This window comes from Physella acuta, unplaced genomic scaffold (assembly GCF_028476545.2).
Source record: "Physella acuta isolate Inbredline_101_S28 unplaced genomic scaffold, ASM2847654v3 ptg000788l, whole genome shotgun sequence".
NCBI classification, from domain to species: domain Eukaryota; kingdom Metazoa; phylum Mollusca; class Gastropoda; family Physidae; genus Physella; species Physella acuta.
Window position 1 is genome coordinate 5615 of NW_026732306.1, and position 21320 is coordinate 26934.

General features: G+C 35.6%; 1 protein-coding gene and 1 pseudogene across 1 annotated transcript; both read right to left on the reverse strand.

The window, feature by feature from the left end:
* Positions 1 to 516: 516 nt before the first annotated feature.
* Positions 517 to 21294, reverse strand: LOC131950925 (sideroflexin-5). Its single transcript, XM_059313140.1, has 13 exons — positions 21087 to 21294; positions 18605 to 18673; positions 16931 to 17035; positions 16750 to 16804; positions 15861 to 15886; positions 15522 to 15632; positions 14651 to 14716; positions 14109 to 14199; positions 13546 to 13661; positions 11390 to 11475; positions 10732 to 10849; positions 1934 to 2196; positions 517 to 1867 (listed from the first exon to the last, which is right to left on the reverse strand). The coding sequence occupies exons 1-12, from the start codon at positions 21141 to 21143 to the stop codon at positions 2119 to 2121; spliced, it is 978 nt and encodes a 325-aa protein (XP_059169123.1). The 5' UTR covers positions 21144 to 21294; the 3' UTR covers positions 517 to 1867; positions 1934 to 2118.
* LOC131950926 (uncharacterized) lies at positions 17379 to 17498 on the reverse strand (annotated as a pseudogene).
* Positions 21295 to 21320: the final 26 nt, after the last annotated feature.

Here is a 21320-nt window from a genome sequence, read left to right on the forward strand (position 1 = left end):
TTATGTTTTTTTTAAAAAAATGATGATATAGTCCTTTACATTTAAATTTAAAAAAAAAAACATAATTACTTATTACAAAAAAAACTTGAAAAAAAAAAGTAAAAATGTTTAGCCACCATACCTTGATGAATAATGGATATTAAATACTTTATCATTACAATGAAGCATTTACAATACATCCCCTTACAGCAACACATATACCCCTTTTAACAATGACCTTACTGCAATACTGAATGATCAAAAGGTTACTTATAAGCTAAAATGATTTACTCCTTTATTTAAAACACTTAAATGATTATTTCCCTTTTAAGTAAACCAACCTCATTATGCTCCATATAATCAGTGTTTCTTTAAGAATCTACCCACTCCCCCCCCCCCCCCCCCCCCCCCAAAAAAAAAAAAAAATAGAAATTATTATGAAAATAATATCTAATTTGTATACAAAACAAACTTTAACCATTACACAACACTCTCCCTCCCCCATAAGTTTCAACCATGCCCCTACCCACATGCCCCTACCCCGATGGAGCAAAGTGTCCAAAAGAAACCCTGCATATAATCATCACCAAAAGAAAAAAGCAAACATAAAATGTGACACCTGTACACAAGAGCAGATTTAAATATAAACTTTACACAACTTTGTAAACAGGTAAAACTAGTTTTATCAGATCAGATGAAGTCAACTTTTAAAAAAAAAATATTTTCTTATTTTTACCTTTGACAGGTGTTCAAGTTTAAGCGCTAAACAGACACCCATTCAATGTGAATACAATTCAACTCACATAAAGAGAATAAAAATACATCTATATAAATTTTACAATCAAAGGCATAACAAGTTCAGCATAACTAGACACAAATCAAGGATTACAATGAGCTTAGAAGCATGAACATAAATAAGCAGCTTAGATCAGTTTGCCAGTTATATCAAACATCTTCCTCAGCTCTTTATCTTAGTTCTCTTGAACTAAATAAAAATCTAAGAAAATTTAACTGCAATCCAACAAGCCTAACCAGAGTCTATGACCCCATAATGCGAGCAGGGAAAGGCTAAGACAACCAAATTCAGCAGCTCCATGAAAGGGCAAAACCCATTGAATCCTGTAGCCTCAGGTTTACTGATCACCACTCAGGCAAGAGGCAAGTAGAATTACCATCAATCAAACACTGATGCCAGTTTGATTAGCACTGAAGCATGAGTCAAAGATCAACAAAGGAGAGAATGAACACACAGCTTTGAAATAATAACAATACACAAAGGACGAGCGTTGAAATAGTTGTCAAACTACTTGCTCCAAGGTTTGATTTTTTTCTAACAGGTGCGACAACCCACGTTAATTATAAATCTTTCAAATTCAAAAAAGTGTGACACATATTGACATAAAAACTTAGGGAGTGGCAGATATAAATTTATAAACTGACAGTTGTGATGTATAAACTTATATACTGACTGCTGTGCAGATTTAAATCAATAAAGTTACAGTTGTGACATTTATAATCTAATATACTCAGTATACTGTCAGTTTTGCAGATATAAATTTATAAACTTAAACTTAGGATATATAAACTTAAATACTGACAGGTAAGATGGATATAAATCTAGATACCTGACAGGTGTGACAGATGTCAGTTTAAAAACTGACAGCTGTGATGTATAAAATTATATACTGACAGGAGAGAAGGATATAAATCGATAAACTGACAGGTGACAAAAATATCTATAAAGTAACACAGGTGAGATGTAAACATGGACAGTGAAACAGTCAAATAAACCTATATGAATTGACAGCTGTGACATATATGAGCCTTTAAAATGGACACTGTGCCACCCAAGTACACCTAAGAAATGACCAGGGTGAAAGACATAAACCTTTAAAATGGGTAGAGTGGCACCCAAATAAACCTTTAAAATGGGTAGAGTAGCACCCAAATAAACCTTTAAAATGGGTAGAGTGGCACCCAAATAAACCTTTAAAATGGGTAGAGTGGCACCCAAATAAACCTTTAAAATGGACAGTAGGCCACGCATATAAACCTATGATCTGACCAGGGTGAAAATGGGCCACCCATTTAAGTCTATACTGACAGGAGTGACAGGTGTCAATCTATAAATAGCCTCCTCTACAAACCCTTGTTGTAGTATAGCACCTCCTCCTGTGTGAGCTCTTGAATCTCAGGCTCCAGCTTGGATCTGTGAATCTAGAACCAGACAGAAGGAAATCAAATAAACTTCACATGGTTATAACAAGTCAACAAATACCAGGGGAGATCATTCTAAATGCTTGGGAGGATAAAAGTACAGAGTACAGTTCTCTTACGTAGTGTATTTAAGGTGGGAAATAATAAAATGCGCAAAAAGGAAACAAATTGTTTCCTTGTTGAAACATTTAGCCCAATTAAGGGCAGCAACCCCCCCTCCCCCCCCCCCAGACTAAAGCATGCTACTTCTGCAACACTTCAGTTTTTAAATATTTAAAATAACTAACATTTTTTTTTTTTAAATTTAGATCGAGATTACCTTTTTATAAGGCTTCAGTTCAAAAGTAGATTTTTGTGTTGTTGTGATGGTGCAAAGAACGTTTTTTTTCTGGTTCTTAAATGTACCCCCCCCCCCCACCCCCCACCATAGAAAAGTATAGTAAGAAGATAGTTGTGAGCATGCGTGACACCAAAGTCACAGAACAAAATATCTGGTGAGCCGGCGTGATACCCAAATCATCACATGTGTAATAAATCAATGACTCCAATCTACCCAACCGGCAGGCTAACACATAGGGACAGGCTGCACCCAACCACACCCCCACGGGGTCCCCGGGAGGAGGCACGATTACAATCCACACACACATCTCCCCACCCCTCTGCGCGATCCGACGGTTTCTTCGCGATATCAGCTCGTCAACACGGGAACCACGTGACATGGCAACTAGCACCAGCATTGTTAGAAAGGATTACGCGTCATACCCCCCAAATTCCACCCCACCCCCGTCTACAAAAATGATTTATTGCGGGTGTTTACCTGTGTTTATGATTTAATCCTAAGAATTTCCACTACCCTCACCCGCCACGATTCCTTGTTCTAATGACGTGTTTTCGGCTTAATTAGAATATACTAATGAGTTCAGCATGGGCACAGGTAATAATAAACGTATGGCTATGTTGGCATGAGTTATTAGTTGTTGCGTGAGCAAGGGGCAGCAACCCAGCGTCGACCAGGGACCATAACCTAATGTTGACCAGGGACTATAACCTAACGTCGACAAGGGACCATAACCTAGCGTTGACCAAGGACCATAACCTAATGTTGACCAGGAACCATAACAATTTCTACCAGACAGGGAACCAATATGAAACTTTTCATAGAGACAGGGAACCAAAATCAAACTTGGCATAGAGTCAAGGAACCAAGACCAAACTGTGATACAGAAAGGGAACAAATACCATACCTGGCTACAGAGAACGCGACATCAATGTTCCCTCTTAGCCTCGCTCTCGTGAGGTCGCACAGAAGTTATTGTGCAAAATACAAATAAATATCATCATTCTTTACAGAGCAACGCGCACACAACATAAGCTTTTTTCTTCTCACAAGCAAAGCTGCGTGGCATACCAATAACCCAATGGTAAACAAAGAAACGAAATTATCCGCATCCACACACAAAAAAACTTACTTATTGACCTTAATTACACTATAATTAACACCAACACCATCTATATCTTTTTGACAATCTGGTTAATTAGCAAAACATGGTTATTAAAAGAAAAAAAAAGACAACGACCCAAATGCCGTCATATTGATGTATAGATGATGTTCAGAAGTAGAAAACTACTATAAGAAAGAAGACGACATACAAGAGAATGTGAGAGGTTAAAGTTTATGTCAGAAGACAATGCAGCAGCTATTCTAGGGGTTACCCCCACTATAATAAACAAACATTAGGGTTAGTTGGGTGCTTCACGTAGGTCGTGTTGGAGGTTAACCTCTTTACTTACATCGCTAACCCTAGCCTAATCCTCACCCTGACCTTATCCCAAATCCTTACCGTGTCCTTAATTTAAATCGAGACAATAACACTAACCCAAAAACAACACACAAAAATGGCATTACGATACAGCATTCTCATTCCGTCATTGTTACAATAACAAATAGATCAGCCGCTACAACTTATGTGGTCTTGATGTTCGCAACCCAAAAAATGAAAACATTAGCGTCATGGTTGTGGGAAGAGATGTAAAATAATGAGCTTGTGTTGCCACCATAACCCCCCGAATTCCGCACCACGATTTACGGCCCTCGGATACCACAACGTCGGGATTCGCCAAGATATTATGGCCCGCTGCACCAGTTTATGTTCCGGTGACGAATCCGGGGAACACGGAATTCCTCCGCGCTGGAGAATAAAAATAGTTCCACCGATAGCTATTGCCAGATGCAGCCGGCCTACATCAGCGTTGAAAACATCATTAGCTGGTTTTCTTTTCAAATATCTACAAGTAAAGGCGGCAGATAAATCAGAGATTTGACTTCAGAACATTTCGGAGTATGCTTTTGTTCAAAGTTGGAATGACGATTCTAACAGGGTGTTCCACATAACGGCAAGTGTAATGCTCATAATGAGATTTAAACATGTAGTTTTAAGAGAAGGAAAGAGAAAGGTTTGATTTTTAACTAGACGAGGGACATCTCTACATGAATCCTGACAGTTCTTTGGTCTATTCCACCACAGGACTACTGTGGACAACCGCAGCTTCGGTCACGTACAGGGCGATTAGAGGAAATAAATAAAAAGGTTATTTCCATATGTATTTAAAGTGACTTAACATTGTAGTCAATGAGCAGCACAAATGGCTAAAGCTACACCTCTACAACATGTTTACAGTAGAAAAAAGTACCAAGCAGAGACAGTGGGGGTGGGGGGGAAGGGAGGGACCCAACCTTCGGTCACCAAGAGACTGCCAAAAAGTTGACCAAGGACCATAACCTAACATAGACCAAGGACCATAACTTAACAGACCAGGGACCATAATCAAATGATCAGGGATCATAACCTAACAGACCAGGGACCATAACCTAATGCTGACCAAGGACCATAACCTAACAGACCAGAGACCATAACCTAACGTAGACCAGGGACCATAACCTAACGTAGACCAGGGACCATAACCTAATGCTGACCAAGGACCATAACCTAACATAGACCAAGGACCATAACTTAACAGACCAGGGACCATAATCAAATGACCAGGGACCATAACCTAAAGTTGGTCATTAGCAGACACAAGTGTACAGTTATCTAAAGAATATCCTTTGCAAACCTGCCTTATAAGTAGACGCTAAACTAAACACCAGAACAATGACTCACTAAACGAAATTTTACCATGCAAAAAAGTACGCTTAAGATTCGACAGAAGATCACATAGGTCTCAACAACTGCACTATGACCTTTAATTTTCTTAGACCGACGTCTTTCCATTTTACGCTTTGTACACAAGAACCATGCACGGGTCACAGGTGCCTAGACAACAAAGATGGCCGCGGCGGCAGTACCAAGTGTGCAGTAATTATATTCTTACAATCAAGGAAATTAAACCAACAGTGTTGAGCCCTGCACACAGCCCGGGTAAGGGGCTGTTGTGGCTCAAGTCAATACGACGACCAGTAGTGCGTGGTTTGAAAAAAAAAAGGAAAATCGGGCACGCATGCACATTCAGCTCAAGCCTGCCGAGACGCCGGATGCGATATTTGCTAGTGGATAATCGAAAACAATGACGGGATTCTGGCGAAAAACGAAACTCCTTCCCTGGGCAATCAGTAAAAGTAATGCTGGTTTTTGTAGTAGTATCAGCTACACAAAAAAGCTTGTTAAAAATTATCTTGATTTTAGACAAATCGGAATCGATATTTTTTTTTTGTATTGCGTTTCAAAATGGGAGCGTTATACGATACGCTAGCTATTAAATGATTGGGTAAAAAAATGCACGTGACACGTTAGCTATTAAATGATTAGTGGAGAATTAAATTGTTATGACACCTAATTTCACGAAAAAGTACACCTGATATATTCAGGGGGAGTGGCGGTGAAAGGAAATACAGCCGTTTTACTGGGTACACAATACAACCACACAACGAGAGAGAGGGAGAGAGAGGGGGGGGGGGGGGGGTAGGCTTGTAATCAGGCTCCAAACTTGAAGCTAAACACAACTCCGGGAGAAAATTGAGGTTGAGCTCAGGTTTAAGCTCCGAGTTTTATTGCCTGGTTTAGCTGAGGTAACCCAACCGAGGCGTGGCTGTATTGAAGCCAGACTCTAGTGGCTGCAAATGTCAGACTTTTAACTGTACCTCGACGCAACTAACTCACCCGCATACAATAGTAACTTAGCCCCTAATTCCCTAATTCACAAATGAATGAGCCCACTCCCCCCCCCCCCACACACACAAATCCACACTGAACCACACAACGCATAACTGAAACCTACATCCACACAACTACTAACCGAAACACACAACGATTAACAAACTAAACCCTTCATCGAATAACTGAACCCCACATCCACACAACGAATAACTGAACCCCACATCAACACAAAGACTAAATGAACCACACAACAAATAACAAACTAAACCCTACATCCACACAACAAATAACAAACTAAACCCTACATCCACACAAAGAATAACTGAACCCCAAATCCACACAACGACTAGCTAAACCCTACATTCACACAACGACCAGCTAAACCCTACACTCACAAAAACGACTGACTAAACCCCACATTAACACAACGAATAACAAACTACACCCACATCCACACAACTAATTATTTATTCACCAAACCTCAACAAAACTAAACAAAAAAAAAAAAAAAACCGAACGAGCCATACTCTTATAAAAACATACAATAAAAACCACTTAATATAAGAAATCCAAATATCTCTTTACTTTCAAAATCCCCCCCCCCCCAACCCAATCAAATCAAATTCCACATCAAACTAAAAAAAACCGGACAAGTAATCCTATCAACAATTCAACAATCCTTCTCATATCTTCAAATAAAATCCCCTAGTTCCAATCATGCAACCGAGACTATCCCCATATTCCACCCGATTAATCAACTAATCTTTTCATATTTTACCTAGCTCTTTGTTACATAGATGAAATGCTCCACGAACCTAATGTGTATTGAAGTCTTAAGATGACGCGCATTCAGAACATTTGGTTAAAACACAATATATACAATTTTATCCAATTTTAAAAGAAATAGAACAAAGAAATAGTAATAAAAGAATGATTGAGGTGCTTTAAATTCGAAAGTAATACGCCAGCCAACAAATAAGCTTTCAACTAAGACGGCGATTATTTTTTTTTTTTTTTTTACATTATTCTCTGTGGGAAGTCGAGATATGCATTGAAATTTTGATAAAGCAGGCCGACCTGTATTCTTATAGAAGCTAACATAATGCGAGATTAGTCAAGAAATGTGGGGGAGGGGGAAATAAATTGTATGGGTAACTCCGCTATCACCTGGTTCGATGATTTTTAACACTGGAAAAATTAAAGCAATGGCATTTTGTAGTTTGGTTTTTTTTTTATTTCATGAGCAGAGAAAAACTGCATAGTCTACAATAATATATGGTTTAATGTGTCTAGAGGCTGCGTCATGAAAATTATGCACTGGCTAAGTAGAGAAGTTTTAAAATCGACATTTTGTTTCGTTCTTTTGGGCTTCGTCTTGTTTTGAAATCGATATTTTGTTGCGCCATTTCAAAAATCTACATTTTGTTTCGTTCTTTTTAGTGCTTGTCTTGTTTTAAAATAGACATGTTGTTGCGTCTTTTTAAAACGCATTACAATTTGTTTTTTTTTTAACAAAGAAAAAACAAAACAAAAATGAATAGCAGATATGTGGGAGGGTTGGTCTGGGAGGGGGGTTCTTCTCAACATTTTTTCCAAAAGGAGCAAAGGACAAATAAAACATTCCTATGCGCTGTGCAACTTTTACTAGTTCTTCCCAACTCTTCCCAATAATGTTCAAGTCTTTTAAATTTCTCTACACGCCTTGGGGGTCTCCCTCTTTTTCCTAATCCATAACCGTTTTTCAACGCATTTAAATATTCTTATTTTTTTTTTACGAAGCAAAACAAAGCATGGAAGGGCGCGGTCATTGGTTATGGTAGATTACACCGCTGCTAAATTGTAAGAGAGTTGCACATCTGCTTATATACCAGGCACGGGTCCACCCAGCTTGGACGGGAACCTGCGCCATGTTAGGTCAAGGTGTCTGGACATCAAACTAACCCAACGATCTATTGCCATGCCGAGGTTACAGAAAAAAGGCCGACACTATTTCATCTTCCGTCACATCCTTATCAGGAACTTCAATTTTTAAGTTATAGAGCTAGCTGATGGAAGGCGAGGTTAAATGTACGGCTAATCAGTACAAGGTGACCATCGTGTAAACAGGACATCACCCCCCCCCCGATATTACCCCCTCCCACCTCCATAGTTACCCCCCCCAGCCCCTGACAGTTACTCCCCCACCCCCTTATAGATACCACCCCCCCCCCCCACCCCAGACTTAAATTATCACACCTCTGCCAAAAAAAAAAAAAAAAAAAAAAGCAATAGTACATATCTCAGTGACGTGATTTATCCTCCACATTACCCCACCGCCTGGTCGCTTACCCCATGTCAGTTAAACCCCCCCCCCCCTCCCTCTACCAAACGGACACAACACACTGGTAATTAACACCCCCCCCCCCCCCTCCCGCAGTTTATATTACCCCTTGTCACTTAAATCTTCCCTCTGTCAAAAATAAATCATAGTAGGACATAACCCCCCCCCCCCTCTGGTTACTAATTGACCCCAAAACTGATGATAGGGGTAGAGCTAGGAATGGGGTTAGGGATAGGGTCAGGTTCATTTGTAACGTGAGTCAATATACAGGTTAATCCCAAAGCACAAAAACAAGAGCAATTCAATTGAGTGTGTGGGCACATGAAATACAGGACAACATGTCTAGGAAATAATGAAAACCAAGTAAGTGTGTGTGTATGTGTGGGTGTATGGTAAATCCCAAGAGCTAATTGTAATTGTAGGCCTACTTGCATTGTAAATCTGCTTACATTTGACATTTTTAGCATATTTATAAAATAAAAATAGTCATGTTGCAAAAAAAAATAAAAAAATTCAAAAGCCTATTCAGTTAAATCATGCCTAAATCATAGTAATTATTTCTATTTTTTAACAATCCTCCAATCAATAACATATTCTGAATATCACTTCATAATTTATTTTTTTTTTAATTGCTATTAAAAAAAAAAAATCTAAGCCTCGATTAAGGTGTTAAGGAAAAGACAACTCTAATCTGCTTAGCTAGTGCCAACAGTAAAAAATGTCTAGAGATCCATCCATCAATTCTTCTGCACCATAATCTAAGTTGTCTCCCTTTTCAAATGTCAGGTTTAAAATGAAAGCTAAAAAAAATTATATTTTAACCACCACTTGCAGTTCTTTGAATCAACATATACCAGTTAGAAACCAGGGTGGAAAAAATATTTTAAAAGAAATCTATTTTAAATATGACACCTATATAATTGAAAAAAATAGATTCTAAAATGGCAGTAATTGATAGGTTTTTTTTCTCTCTCTAATTTTATTTTCAAACTAGACACAGTGATCTTTTTATTTTTTTCACTTACATAGCCTGTAATGTTTTTAGAAGGCTCCAATTAAAACACAATATGTGTTTACAATTCTGCGATTGAATAGTTGTAGCATTAACCTAGAATGTAGTTTGTTAGTAGGTAGACTGGGTGTGAAGAATAGAAATACAGACACTGGTGTTTTATGTAGCTTGGTTTTTATAGAAATATCAATCAATGCAGTTACAGTAGTATAAACTGTAGTAAGGTAGCATAGAAATGTAGGTGTATGATGGCTATCAAGGTAGCTTTAGTAGTATAAACTGTACAACGACTTATGGGCTGGCTACCCAGGTAGCATAGAAATGTAAGTGTAAGAAGGCCTATGAGCTGGCTACCCAGGTAGCATGCAAATGTAGGTGTAGATTGACAACCTAAAAGTATGATTAATTTTTGCCCCATAACACTTAAACCACATCTAGAAAACACACACATAAATGAGTTCAGTTCCCAAACTGGAGATGAAATGATGCAAGTGAGTTCACCCACCACTGCTGGGTACCCGACTCCTAGAACTGACCATACTATCCCTTCATGTACTGAGGTCACAGAAACAGGTGAATTCTGCTTCATTTTATTCCATTTTTCATATCTGAAAGGGTATCTTTACTTAACATTATCATTACCCACAAACTGGATCAGCAAAATGGTATTTACTTGAAATGTAACCAATCTACATCAACACTTGCACCATGAAACAAATCTACCACACCAGACACCATAAAATCACTCAACCACAACACACCAGATAAAAACCAACCAATACAACAGACACCATAAAATCACTCAACCACAACACACCAGATAAAAACTAACCAATACAACAGACACCATAAAATCACTCAACCACAACACACCACATAAAAACCAACCAATACAACAGACACCATAAAATCACTCAACCACAACACACCACATAAAAACCAACCAGTACACAGACACCATAAAATCACTCAACCACAACACACCAGATAAAAACTAACCAATACAACAGACACCATAAAATCACTCAACCAAACACACAGCAACTCACCTCTGAGTACTGAGGGAACAGGGCAATAGCTACTGGTAAGGCACATCCAAAGGCAAGAGTACAAACAACAGCATTAATAGGCAGATGGAGTCTTGGGTTACGTATCAAAAATTTCCTCCTAGTTTAAGAAAAATATGTAGAACATTACTTTTTAATTAAATGTGTGTTATTTCTTGATGGTCATTGGTTTAAACTATTTTAATTTTTTAGGTAAACAATTTCATGTAAATTTTAAAACTAAGGAAAGGCAAGTTGTCAGTTATGAGAATTTTAAATCAGAGTAACCATAACAAATGATATAACAAGTGATATCTACAACTTATATATGCATCAAAGTGACCTGTAACAGCAACAATACCATAATTAACAGCTACATTGTTTTTACTAAGTCAAATAATGGCTTTTTAAAAATTACAACTTATTGCTTTACAATGGTTGAAAAACAACAGAAAAAAAACACAAAATATATATTAAATCTAATACACTGACACAAAAAATTGTGCATGCTAAAATCATTGGAACACATTTAGTCTCTTTATTCCGAGGACAGCCTCTTATACTTTTGTTACCGTCATTGAATAAATTGAAAAAAGTTATAATTGCTAGGAAAAAGTGGGATTTTTCCACAAATATAAGAAACCCAAATGTAGACACTCACTTCTCTAAAATGGACATGACTATAGGTGGGATGATGAATATAGGAGCAGGCAAAAACATCCTGGTCAGTGCAGTTTCTTTCAAAGCCTAGCTCAAGGGAGATAAACACAAAATTACAACATAAAAACAACATCAAGAGTTATTCCCCCATTAAACATGATTCATTAAATAATTTCAAAAACGAGTTGTTTTTTGGGCTAATTTTTACTTCGAAATATTTAGCTAACAAATTGTTTTCTTTTTCATGTACATATTATTGTACTACATAACCAGAACATTAAAAAGGATTTTGCAGTCAGCATTATGCAGAACCAACTTTACTTTCTCCAATGAATGTCTAGAGGATATGTTTTCACACCCCATTGGACTTTATAAAGTCTTACAGTAGTTACAGACAAGCTTTAACACTTGGCCACACAATTACACTACCAGCTGGAAAGTTCAAACAAATTGTAAAATTGCAACATTCTAAACACTGATGTAACTCCTTAATTAATAAATTTCTTAATTAATTAAACAGGTATACTTTGCATGCAGGGTTTATATCTACATTAATTGTGCATATAAAATTTTATAACTTTAATCTTGATCATATGATAACAAAAAACCCAGGGTTTAGATTAGTATCAACAAGAAACATCAAGAGTGTTGGAGTGTTAGAACTACATGCAACACAGTCCCTAGTAGCAAGACCCAAATAAAACAACAGTCTCATTACAAAATTCTAGTGGTAGTCTCAAGAAGTTGAGGATAAGAGAAGGCATAAAAAAAACAATCCTCGTATTTTGTTTTGAGCAATACACTTACATACATACACAACATACATGCACACAGTGGATGCTAGTGCTTTGTTTTAATCAACATACATGTACACATACACACGGCAATGCTATTACTTTGTTTTAGTTAATATACATGCACACTACAAAGTCTGAATAATTTAGAAATTTGAAAAATTGTTTAAAATTGTATTTTATGGTGTATAAGATGACTGGGCATATAAGATGACCCCCTACTTTTCAAGTTAAACAAATTGTTCTATAATAACCAGTTCAATAAGACAACACAAGGCATAGAAGACAAACCCTGTTGTTTTTTAACTATATATTCCTGGGTTAAAAAATCATTTTATACACTAGAATATATGGTGAAATTAAAAATAATCAAAATGTTTAATTTATATATATGCCTACACAGACATTACATACATATTATATATTATAGATACATATTATATTTTTTTTTAAACTAATAAAATTTAATGAAACAATTTCAATATTTGTAGTGGTTGAAAAATATTAATATATTAAATACCATTAACCATTTCTGTTCATAAATACACCTACCAAAGTTAATTACTCCATTTAAAAAAATTTACTGTTTCTATAAGGAGGTTAGCACCCCAAAGATCTACTCAAACCTTGAATACAAGAGAAATTTAACAGGAATAAAACAGCGACAATAAACTGACACCCAGAGCACAAGAAACTCACTTCTCTAGAAAGGACATAACAATGGCAGGAAGAATCAGGATAGGAGCTGGCAGAAACATGCGGGTCAGTGCTGTCTCCTTAACAGCCTAGCAGACACGCAGCGTGGAAAAATGTCAGGCGATTAGTCCAGACCCCACATAATGCATGTTATATATATGTATTTGTATGTAAATATTTTTGTGTATAAATTTAAATCTTATGAGTTGCCTATACATTTATATATATATATATATATATGTATGTATAAAAATTTGGATCCCATTAGATGCCTATATATTGATCATACTCTTGGTAGACAACATGAACATTCTGTTAGATAAGTATCCAGTTAGCTAACATTAGTCTGAAGGTATACTTTTTATTATACTGTAATGTTTGGTACCACCTAGAGTTTTCACAAAACAATTTTTTTATGCAATATGTAATATGTTAATACTTGCTATAACATATTGCACAGATTTGTATATATAAGAAAAAAGAAATAAACAAGCTTCTTATTCATTAGTTTTCTTTGTTTCCTAAGTCCCCAAACAAACATTACCTGAAAGAGATGACCTGCAGATTCCAATTTTTCTACCACCCAACTATTGTGTTTAGTTTCTCACCCATATAATCCATTGGGAAAAACATTGTATAGGTTATATATAAAGGCTAAAACACTCACCTTTTTGGCTGCGACCTTTGATGTACCAACCACTTTGTTGCTTTTGTCAACAACTTCAATGCCCTCGTACAGCTCACTATTTCGCATTAGTAAAACATTGCAGGTACTGGCAGTAGCTAGAGGTGGTGTGGGGGGAATGAGAAAAGTTCACTTAATGTTCATTCTCACTTGAAATAGTACACATTTTTCATGACAAATTTGAACGGAATGATAACAAAGATATTAAATTAAACAACTTTACAATACAAAGTCATTAAAAATTAGAGACCCAAATAGACAATCGTATTAATGGTACGAATGAACATTTATAATGGCCAAGCATGATAAATTTTAAAAATAACTAGTTTTATCTCCACTTCTGTTATTGAATATAGTAATCAATAAATAAAATTTAAAACATTAAGTTAATATCTAATTAGATTTAAATGAGATATTCTTGCATTGTCATCAGAGACTGATGTAATTGGAAATGTGTTTGGGTCAAAATTTAGTTACAAGATTTGCAATAAATAGAAATACACACATTCTGAACTAAATAACAGCTTATAAAAAAAATCACTTACCTACAGCGGGGAAGGGAACAAACCTCTGAATTAACATTTTTGTGGTGTGACCAAAGCGGTTAGCTCTCCTTATTAAAACACTGAGGCCTACCTTTGAAATAAAACACATTTTTTTTATAAATGCCTCTATCAAGTCTTTAATATTTATAGCTAGTTAACTAATGACATGAGCAAACTAATGATACAAATATTGTGGTTGTTTTAAACCTCTTTACCAACTGATTACCAACTACACGTAGCCTAAAATAAGTATAAGTTTTCCTCTGTGATCATAATGCTCTGATAATAATCATAAAAGAAGAATTTTCATACATTTGAAAGTTAGTGTTATAAATACCAGAATCAAATAATTATGATCAATACTGTGTCTTAAATGTCCACAGTATTTAAATTCCAAAAACTAATCGTTAAGTGCACTCAATCAGTGTTGATATGCAACAAGATATCAATACAAGGTATAGTATTAACATACCACCATAAGGTGTAAAATAAACGCAAGTTTTAAAAAAGTAGCAACAAGTATAATCCTGTCATGTACTTACTGCTATGCCCACAGCTGTTGTGACAGCCCCTGTGTACCCTAAGACAAATCTCTTTATAGGAGTTGGCTGTTAAATAAAAAAAATAAAAGCAATGTTACACCAACTCCCAGCAAGAAACTACTTAAGACTAGAACTACATAAACATGTAACATTAAAAACATTCTTATATAGGAGTCAGCTGTCGAAAAAAATACAAGCAATGTTACAGAGCCTCAGACTAGTACTACATAAACATGTAACATTAAAAACATTATTATATAGTAGTCGGCTGTCAAAGAAAATAATACAAGCAATGTTACAGAGCCTCAGACTAGTACTACATAAATATGTAACATTAAAAACATTCTTATATAGTAGTCGGCTGTCAAAGAAAATACCAGCAATGTTACACCAACCTACAGCAAGAAACTACTTAGACTAGTACTACATAAACAAGTAATATTAAAAACACTCAAGTTAGTCATAAATTTTTTTTAACGAAGTCTGTAAATGCCTTATACAATATGAAATGTCTTTTTTTAAATACCGCTTAATAGTATGTTTGGATTCATATAAATGCATGAACTTTGTTTTCATGAACTGCTATTAATCTTAAGTATTATTTAGTAGTTTAACACCAGTATTATACAAAGCAAATACATAAGGATGCTGATGCACATACTTTAAAAGTATTTTACATTAATTTAATCCTAGTATTACATTAAGCAAATACATTAGGATGCCATTAGACAAATACATAAGGCAGTATTTAATCTCAGAGGCTACTGATGCACTAGCTTTTATAAGTATTTTACAATAATTTAATCCCAGTATTACATTAAACAAATACATAAGGCAGTATTAAATCTACAAAGGCTACTGATGCACATACCTTTGTAGCATTCCTGTTAGCGTAGTTCACACAAGCGTTGTGGCTCTGATTGAGCCACTGCCAAAATACAATAGCTGGCATGGTGGGGTTGGGCAGCAGAAGACCCACCACCTAAAGAAAAAATAACAGATCCTTGGTACCAGAGTTAGATTATATTTACATTGATTATATAATTTTACAAATTACTTCTTAAGGTATTAACTTTAAAAGCTAAAACTTTTGATGAAATTCAAGAAATAGTAGGCCTACAATTACAGAAGTGCATAAGAAGTGTAAAAATATAAAATTATAACACAGAACAAAATGCAAAAGCTTTTTAATTATAACAGATATACTCACAATAAAGGACCCAAAAGGCACAAAGCCTAGAAAAAATGAAAGTTATGTATACATTATGTGTTAGCTAAATAAATATAAGTTAATTAAAAACAAAACACCAATTTAATACAAAGACAAGTTCAAATTGTAAAGATAACTAAAATTAAACTCTGGAAGTTGTCAAGTCAAACTGGACACAACTGTTATCCTGTCTTTGTGAATTTCTCTGAATAGGAGAAAGACCTGGAGACATGACCTGGAAGAAGACACCAAGAAGATTTGATACACCTGGGGACAGTTGGAGAGACTAGCCAAGGACAGAGACACCTGGAAAGCTCTTGTCAGTTGCGGGCAACAGGCAAATCTAACCTAACCTAACTGAATACGACTCCCAGCCTAACTTGGTTCTGCTACTGTAACTCTACTTGACCTACCAGGGAGTGTTTTTGTGGCCAGAAATAGCCAGCATCAAACATCAGCATGGAAAATATGAGGCATGGCCAAACATTGTGTTGGCCAGACTATCCATAAGCACATCCATAAGTATGGCTACATCCACAAGCATGGCTACATCCACAAGTATGGCCACACCCACAAGCATGGCCACATCCACAAGTATGGCCACACCCACAAGCATGGCCACACCCACAAGCATGGCCACATCCACAAGTATGGCCACACCCACAAGCATGGCCACATCCACAAGTATGGCCACATCCACAAGTATGGCCACATCCACAAGTATGGCCACATCCACAAGTATGGCCACACAATACACTGGCCTGGTCAACACATATGCTGACCTGACCCCACAATCCATCTCTGTCTCCTATTTTACTTAGCTGTTACACTTGTACTGAACATACATGTACATTATATACTAAAACACCATACAAGAAAAACTTCTAACCTGACATCCTAAAAGGCATGAACACTTTCTCCCCAGTATCAGGATGTATTATAGCCTACAAGACAAGAATTGCACTTTATTATTAATCATACACATTTTTAAAATTAATCAAACATGATAAAAAGATAAATCAAGTAGTAAAAAACTCAATGTTACAACAAAAGCAATCATCTAAGTTTACCTGTTTTATTTTCTGTGCCTTCCATAGCTGCTCATCTGTAACACCAGGTGGGACCTGGCCCTTTTTATAGTCCTCCAGTAGTTTCACTGCATTACTCAGCTCTGTCTGTGTGGATTAAACAGTTAGCTAACATAAAATATAAGCAACAAGCTGACCCGAGCCGAAAGCATACGCCACTATTTAGCTGTTTTATTTTCTACTTTTCAGTATATATGTGATTTGTTGAGCTTATAATTTCTCACTGTAAACAGATCTAGAACTAGATCTTTGTTTTCATTATAAATATAGAAATCATAAGGTTTAGCAATAGGGCTGGTAAGAAGGTCACCAACCAGTTCTATGGCTCATGCAGGTTTTATTGAGCCGTAGAGATGGTTGGTGACCTACTTACCAGCCCTATAAAAGCCTATAATCAATATGCTACTAAATTAAAAAAAAAAAATTTCCAAAAAATTTGGAAACGCTTCACGATTCTGCTTCACGATTCTGCGTGTCATCTCTGCGCGAGGGCCATGCTAATCTTCTCTGTATCGTTCCAATTTTATTATTTGTACTGCGTGAACAGTACACATAAGTGAGGGAACAAAATATATTTATACCCGTATATGTAACATTTTATTTTTATACGGTGTTTCATTCAATGAATATGCTCAATACTTCTTGCAATTTTATTTTTTTGTCACATTGGTTATTTTAAATACTTTTCATAAAAGACCATAAGTATATTTGATACAAAAATTAGTTGATTTTTTGAAAAAAATATGTTATTACATTTCTTTTCACATATAGAATTAGGAAATTTTTAGCGTCCGAGTATTACCTCCCCTTTTACTTTTTTGGTCTTATTAACTCCCCTTTAAGGCTTGATTTATTTTATTTTTTAGAGGAGGATTTTTATTTATTTAATACGAGCTGACCAAGGCGTGTCATACGCAGCTATTTAGTTTTTTTATTTTCTACTTTTCAGTACTTCATAGTTAGTGAATTCGACACTACCCTCCCTTCCATTAGTCCCTTATATGTAGCCTTTATTAGAGGTAAAAACAATTTCATTATAGCCAGATACATGACCAAAATATCTAGTTCACATTGCAGTCATTATCACTATACAGAAAATTACCAATAAACAAGTTAAATAAATGGGATCCATTATTTTTATTTCAAAAAAATAATTAAAATAATAAAACTTTCTTTTCATTTGAAATGGTAAAATTTATTTTAAAAAGTTAGAAAACAACAAATCAGCATTTTTGATTTTTTAAAACACAAAGTAAAATGCCTTATCACTGAAAAAGCTTATCTTAAACAAATTATGGAACAAAGTGAATGAAACTTTTTTTTAAATTGGAAATTTTAAAAAATATTTTCATGGAAGTTAAATTATTACTCAATTAATGATAAGAAAACTTCTTTTAACCTTTTTTTTTATCTACATTACATCAAGATTTCCTTCAACAAAACTAACTGAATTGCTGAAGTAGCAGTTTTTAATGCCAGCCTATGTAAATGCTATCTTGAAGGCTATGTAAATGCTATCTTGAAGGCTATGTAAATGCTATCTTGAAGGCTATGTAAATGCTATCTTGAAGGCTATGTAAATGCTATCTTGAAGGCTATGTAAATGCTATCTTGAAGGCTATGTAAATGCTATCTTGAAAAGTGTAATCAACTTACTGAAGATGTGAAGAGAGTTCTTGGGTCTATAATATCTAAGAAATGCCGAAGTCTTCCATTGAATGTGCTCTGGAAAAATAAAAGCACATTATAAATATGATAATTTTATACACAGAGGCGTAGCGAGAGGGGGGGGGGGGGGGGGGGTGCGGACCGCACCAGGTGACACCATTGAGGGGGGTGACACCAAGGCAAAAAATAGCAAAATATATAGAGAAAAACTTGAGGGGGGGTGGTGCAAATCGAAAGTTTGAGGGGGGGTGCAAATCGAAAATTTGAAAGTTTGTCCCCGGGAAGGATCGCCATGCCTCTGGGGGGTGACACCACTGTTTATATATATATAACTGATTTGATATATGAATTTAATTTAGGGCTTTACTTTTCAGCTCAATCATTGGGTCAGTGCACATCAAAGGTGCCAGCTTAGGCTAACGCGTCTATGAGTTTCAGCTTGGCATTATCAAAGATTCAAGTATTCCAATTGTAACCCATGTTTGCAGTTTAAAAAAAAAGACCTGAATGATAATTGATAGTATGCTGATATATTTGAAAAATTGTATGGGGGAGGGGTGAGAAATGGGACAAAGGAGAAGCTGTAATTTCTGTCAAAAAAGTAAATATGCCTAAATAAAACATAGTACTACAACTGAAACATTATCAATAAATTATCTTCTCATGCCAGTAATTCATTAACGCAAGCTGTACAGAAAAGCCTATAAAACACCATCATTTCGAAGCTCCACATTTCGTGGGATTATTCCATAGATAAAAGAGCAAAAGTAAGTTTTTTTTTAAAGAGAGGTAAAATTGATATTATTCAACTTCTCACAACTCTCACCTATTTAGTTATGAATATTTAACATCTAGGTAACAGAGATTAGTTTCAGAATGAGCTACATACAATGTTAAAATGTTTAAAAAGTGTAAACAAAATTACAGAGTTGAAAACATAACCCAAGCACAGCAAGTTTGGTATATTGGCTACATTATTCACTTTTAAGGTTGTATATAGACAATGTAATAATATAATTGAATAACATAGGTCACTTTTTATAACTGGTTTTATCTTTATACAATTTTAAATAAAACAAGCATAAAATCTATTACAACCAACCTCTTAAATTTCAAATAGGGAGAAATCTTATTAATAAGAAGTATAAAAGAAATATTATATAGGACCTATATTATAGATTCTAACATTGTTGAAATTATTTTAAAAGAATTTAGTAAATGTTCATATAATTTTGTGACCAAACAGAAGGCCTCATTTTTTAATTAATTAATTGATTAATTAATTAAGTGGATGATTATATATATAAGCATATGTAAAGATATACATATATTAAATAATGTATGTAAACTGTGTCTTTAATGCATAACTACACCTTTCATCAGATCACCATAAAACTTTGGGAAGTGTTTGAGCACCTGGGATCCATTGATTGGGCGCCCAAGCATGAGGGTCAGATGTAGGCCTATTTTTAAAAAATGATCAAACTGCACTAAGTACACCCTGGCAATCGAGTGACCCATAGCTCCCCCGGTCTCTTGGTGAGCACTATAGTTCCATACACCATAAACACAGTTGATTAAATCAAATCAGGCATGTCCATTTGCGCCTTCGTGACAAAGTGCACCTTGGACTTCCACATCATCACCGTGGAGCATATGTTAGTTTTAAAGAGCACCCTACAAGGTAGGTCACTACATTTGTTGACTAAATTGAACCAGTGCAAGCACATAGCACCCCTGTGGTAGTATAACCGGTGGCTGTCAAGGGAGCCCTAAACGTCCCTGACACCTGGGGGTCGCCGAGGTGTGTTAAACCTCACTATTACGGAGGGTGATCAAAGTAAACTTAATGTTTTCATACAAAATGCTCTAGGGGTCTGGGCAGCAGTGTGAACACACCTGGCCTCAACTAGGATCCAAGAAATATAGTGCGCCAGTGTTTACATCTAAATAATTCAGTAATAGAAAACGCAAGGTTGTATGCCTAAAAATGCATGATTGATAAGGCATTGATGAAATCCGTTTAAAATGTTGCGTCAGCCTTTCTTCTGAGATTGCAACGACAAGCATGCTAGTTTACCATGAAATTTAACTAAAATAAAATAGCATAAATTCTAGACTAAAATGACTAGATCTAGATCTAGATCTAAATCTAGTTAGGCCTACATACTACATACGATTACATAATACGGTTACATAATAGTTTATATTTTTTAGACCTCTCCTTACTTACTATACTTAGATCTAGATCTAGATCTAGAATCTAGTAATAATAATAATTAGTTAGGCCTAGATTCTAGATCAAGAACTCACTCATCACATCAGGGCATCATTGGTGACTTTGAGTAGTGAGATACAGAATGACAATCAGAATTAATAATAAAATAGATCTAGTCTAGACTGTGTTTATAAAATAATAAAAATAAAATAAGTGTTTGTGTTTGTTTAAAAATATAAAAATCTAGACTACCTGATCGAAACGCGGTTTATTCAGCTGGAAAGGGGGATATTCTTGAGCTGCTGCCATGATGGTCTGGGCTTGATAATATATTTAGTTCACTTGAAGCCAATCCCAGGTGTTAAATACTTAAAGAAACCAGTTGCATCACACAACCTTTTAAATTATTCTGTAACACGCAAACCAAATTACTGAAACGTGACTTGTGTTATATTTAGGGTTGAAAGGTCAAGGCCTGATTGTACT

Bases quoted from the DNA above. Each gene is read 5' to 3' on its own strand.
- LOC131950925 (XM_059313140.1), bottom strand. From the start codon at position 21,143: ATGGCAGCAGCTCAAGAATATCCCCCTTTCCAGCTGAATAAACCGCGT. The intron at 17,036-18,604 runs GTAAGTTGATTA...TAATCCACACAG, and splicing joins GAACTCTCTTCACATCTTCA to ACAGAGCTGAGTAATGCAGT. The intron at 16,805-16,930 runs GTAAACTTAGAT...CTTGTCTTGTAG, and splicing joins AGGCACAGAAAATAAAACAG to GCTATAATACATCCTGATAC.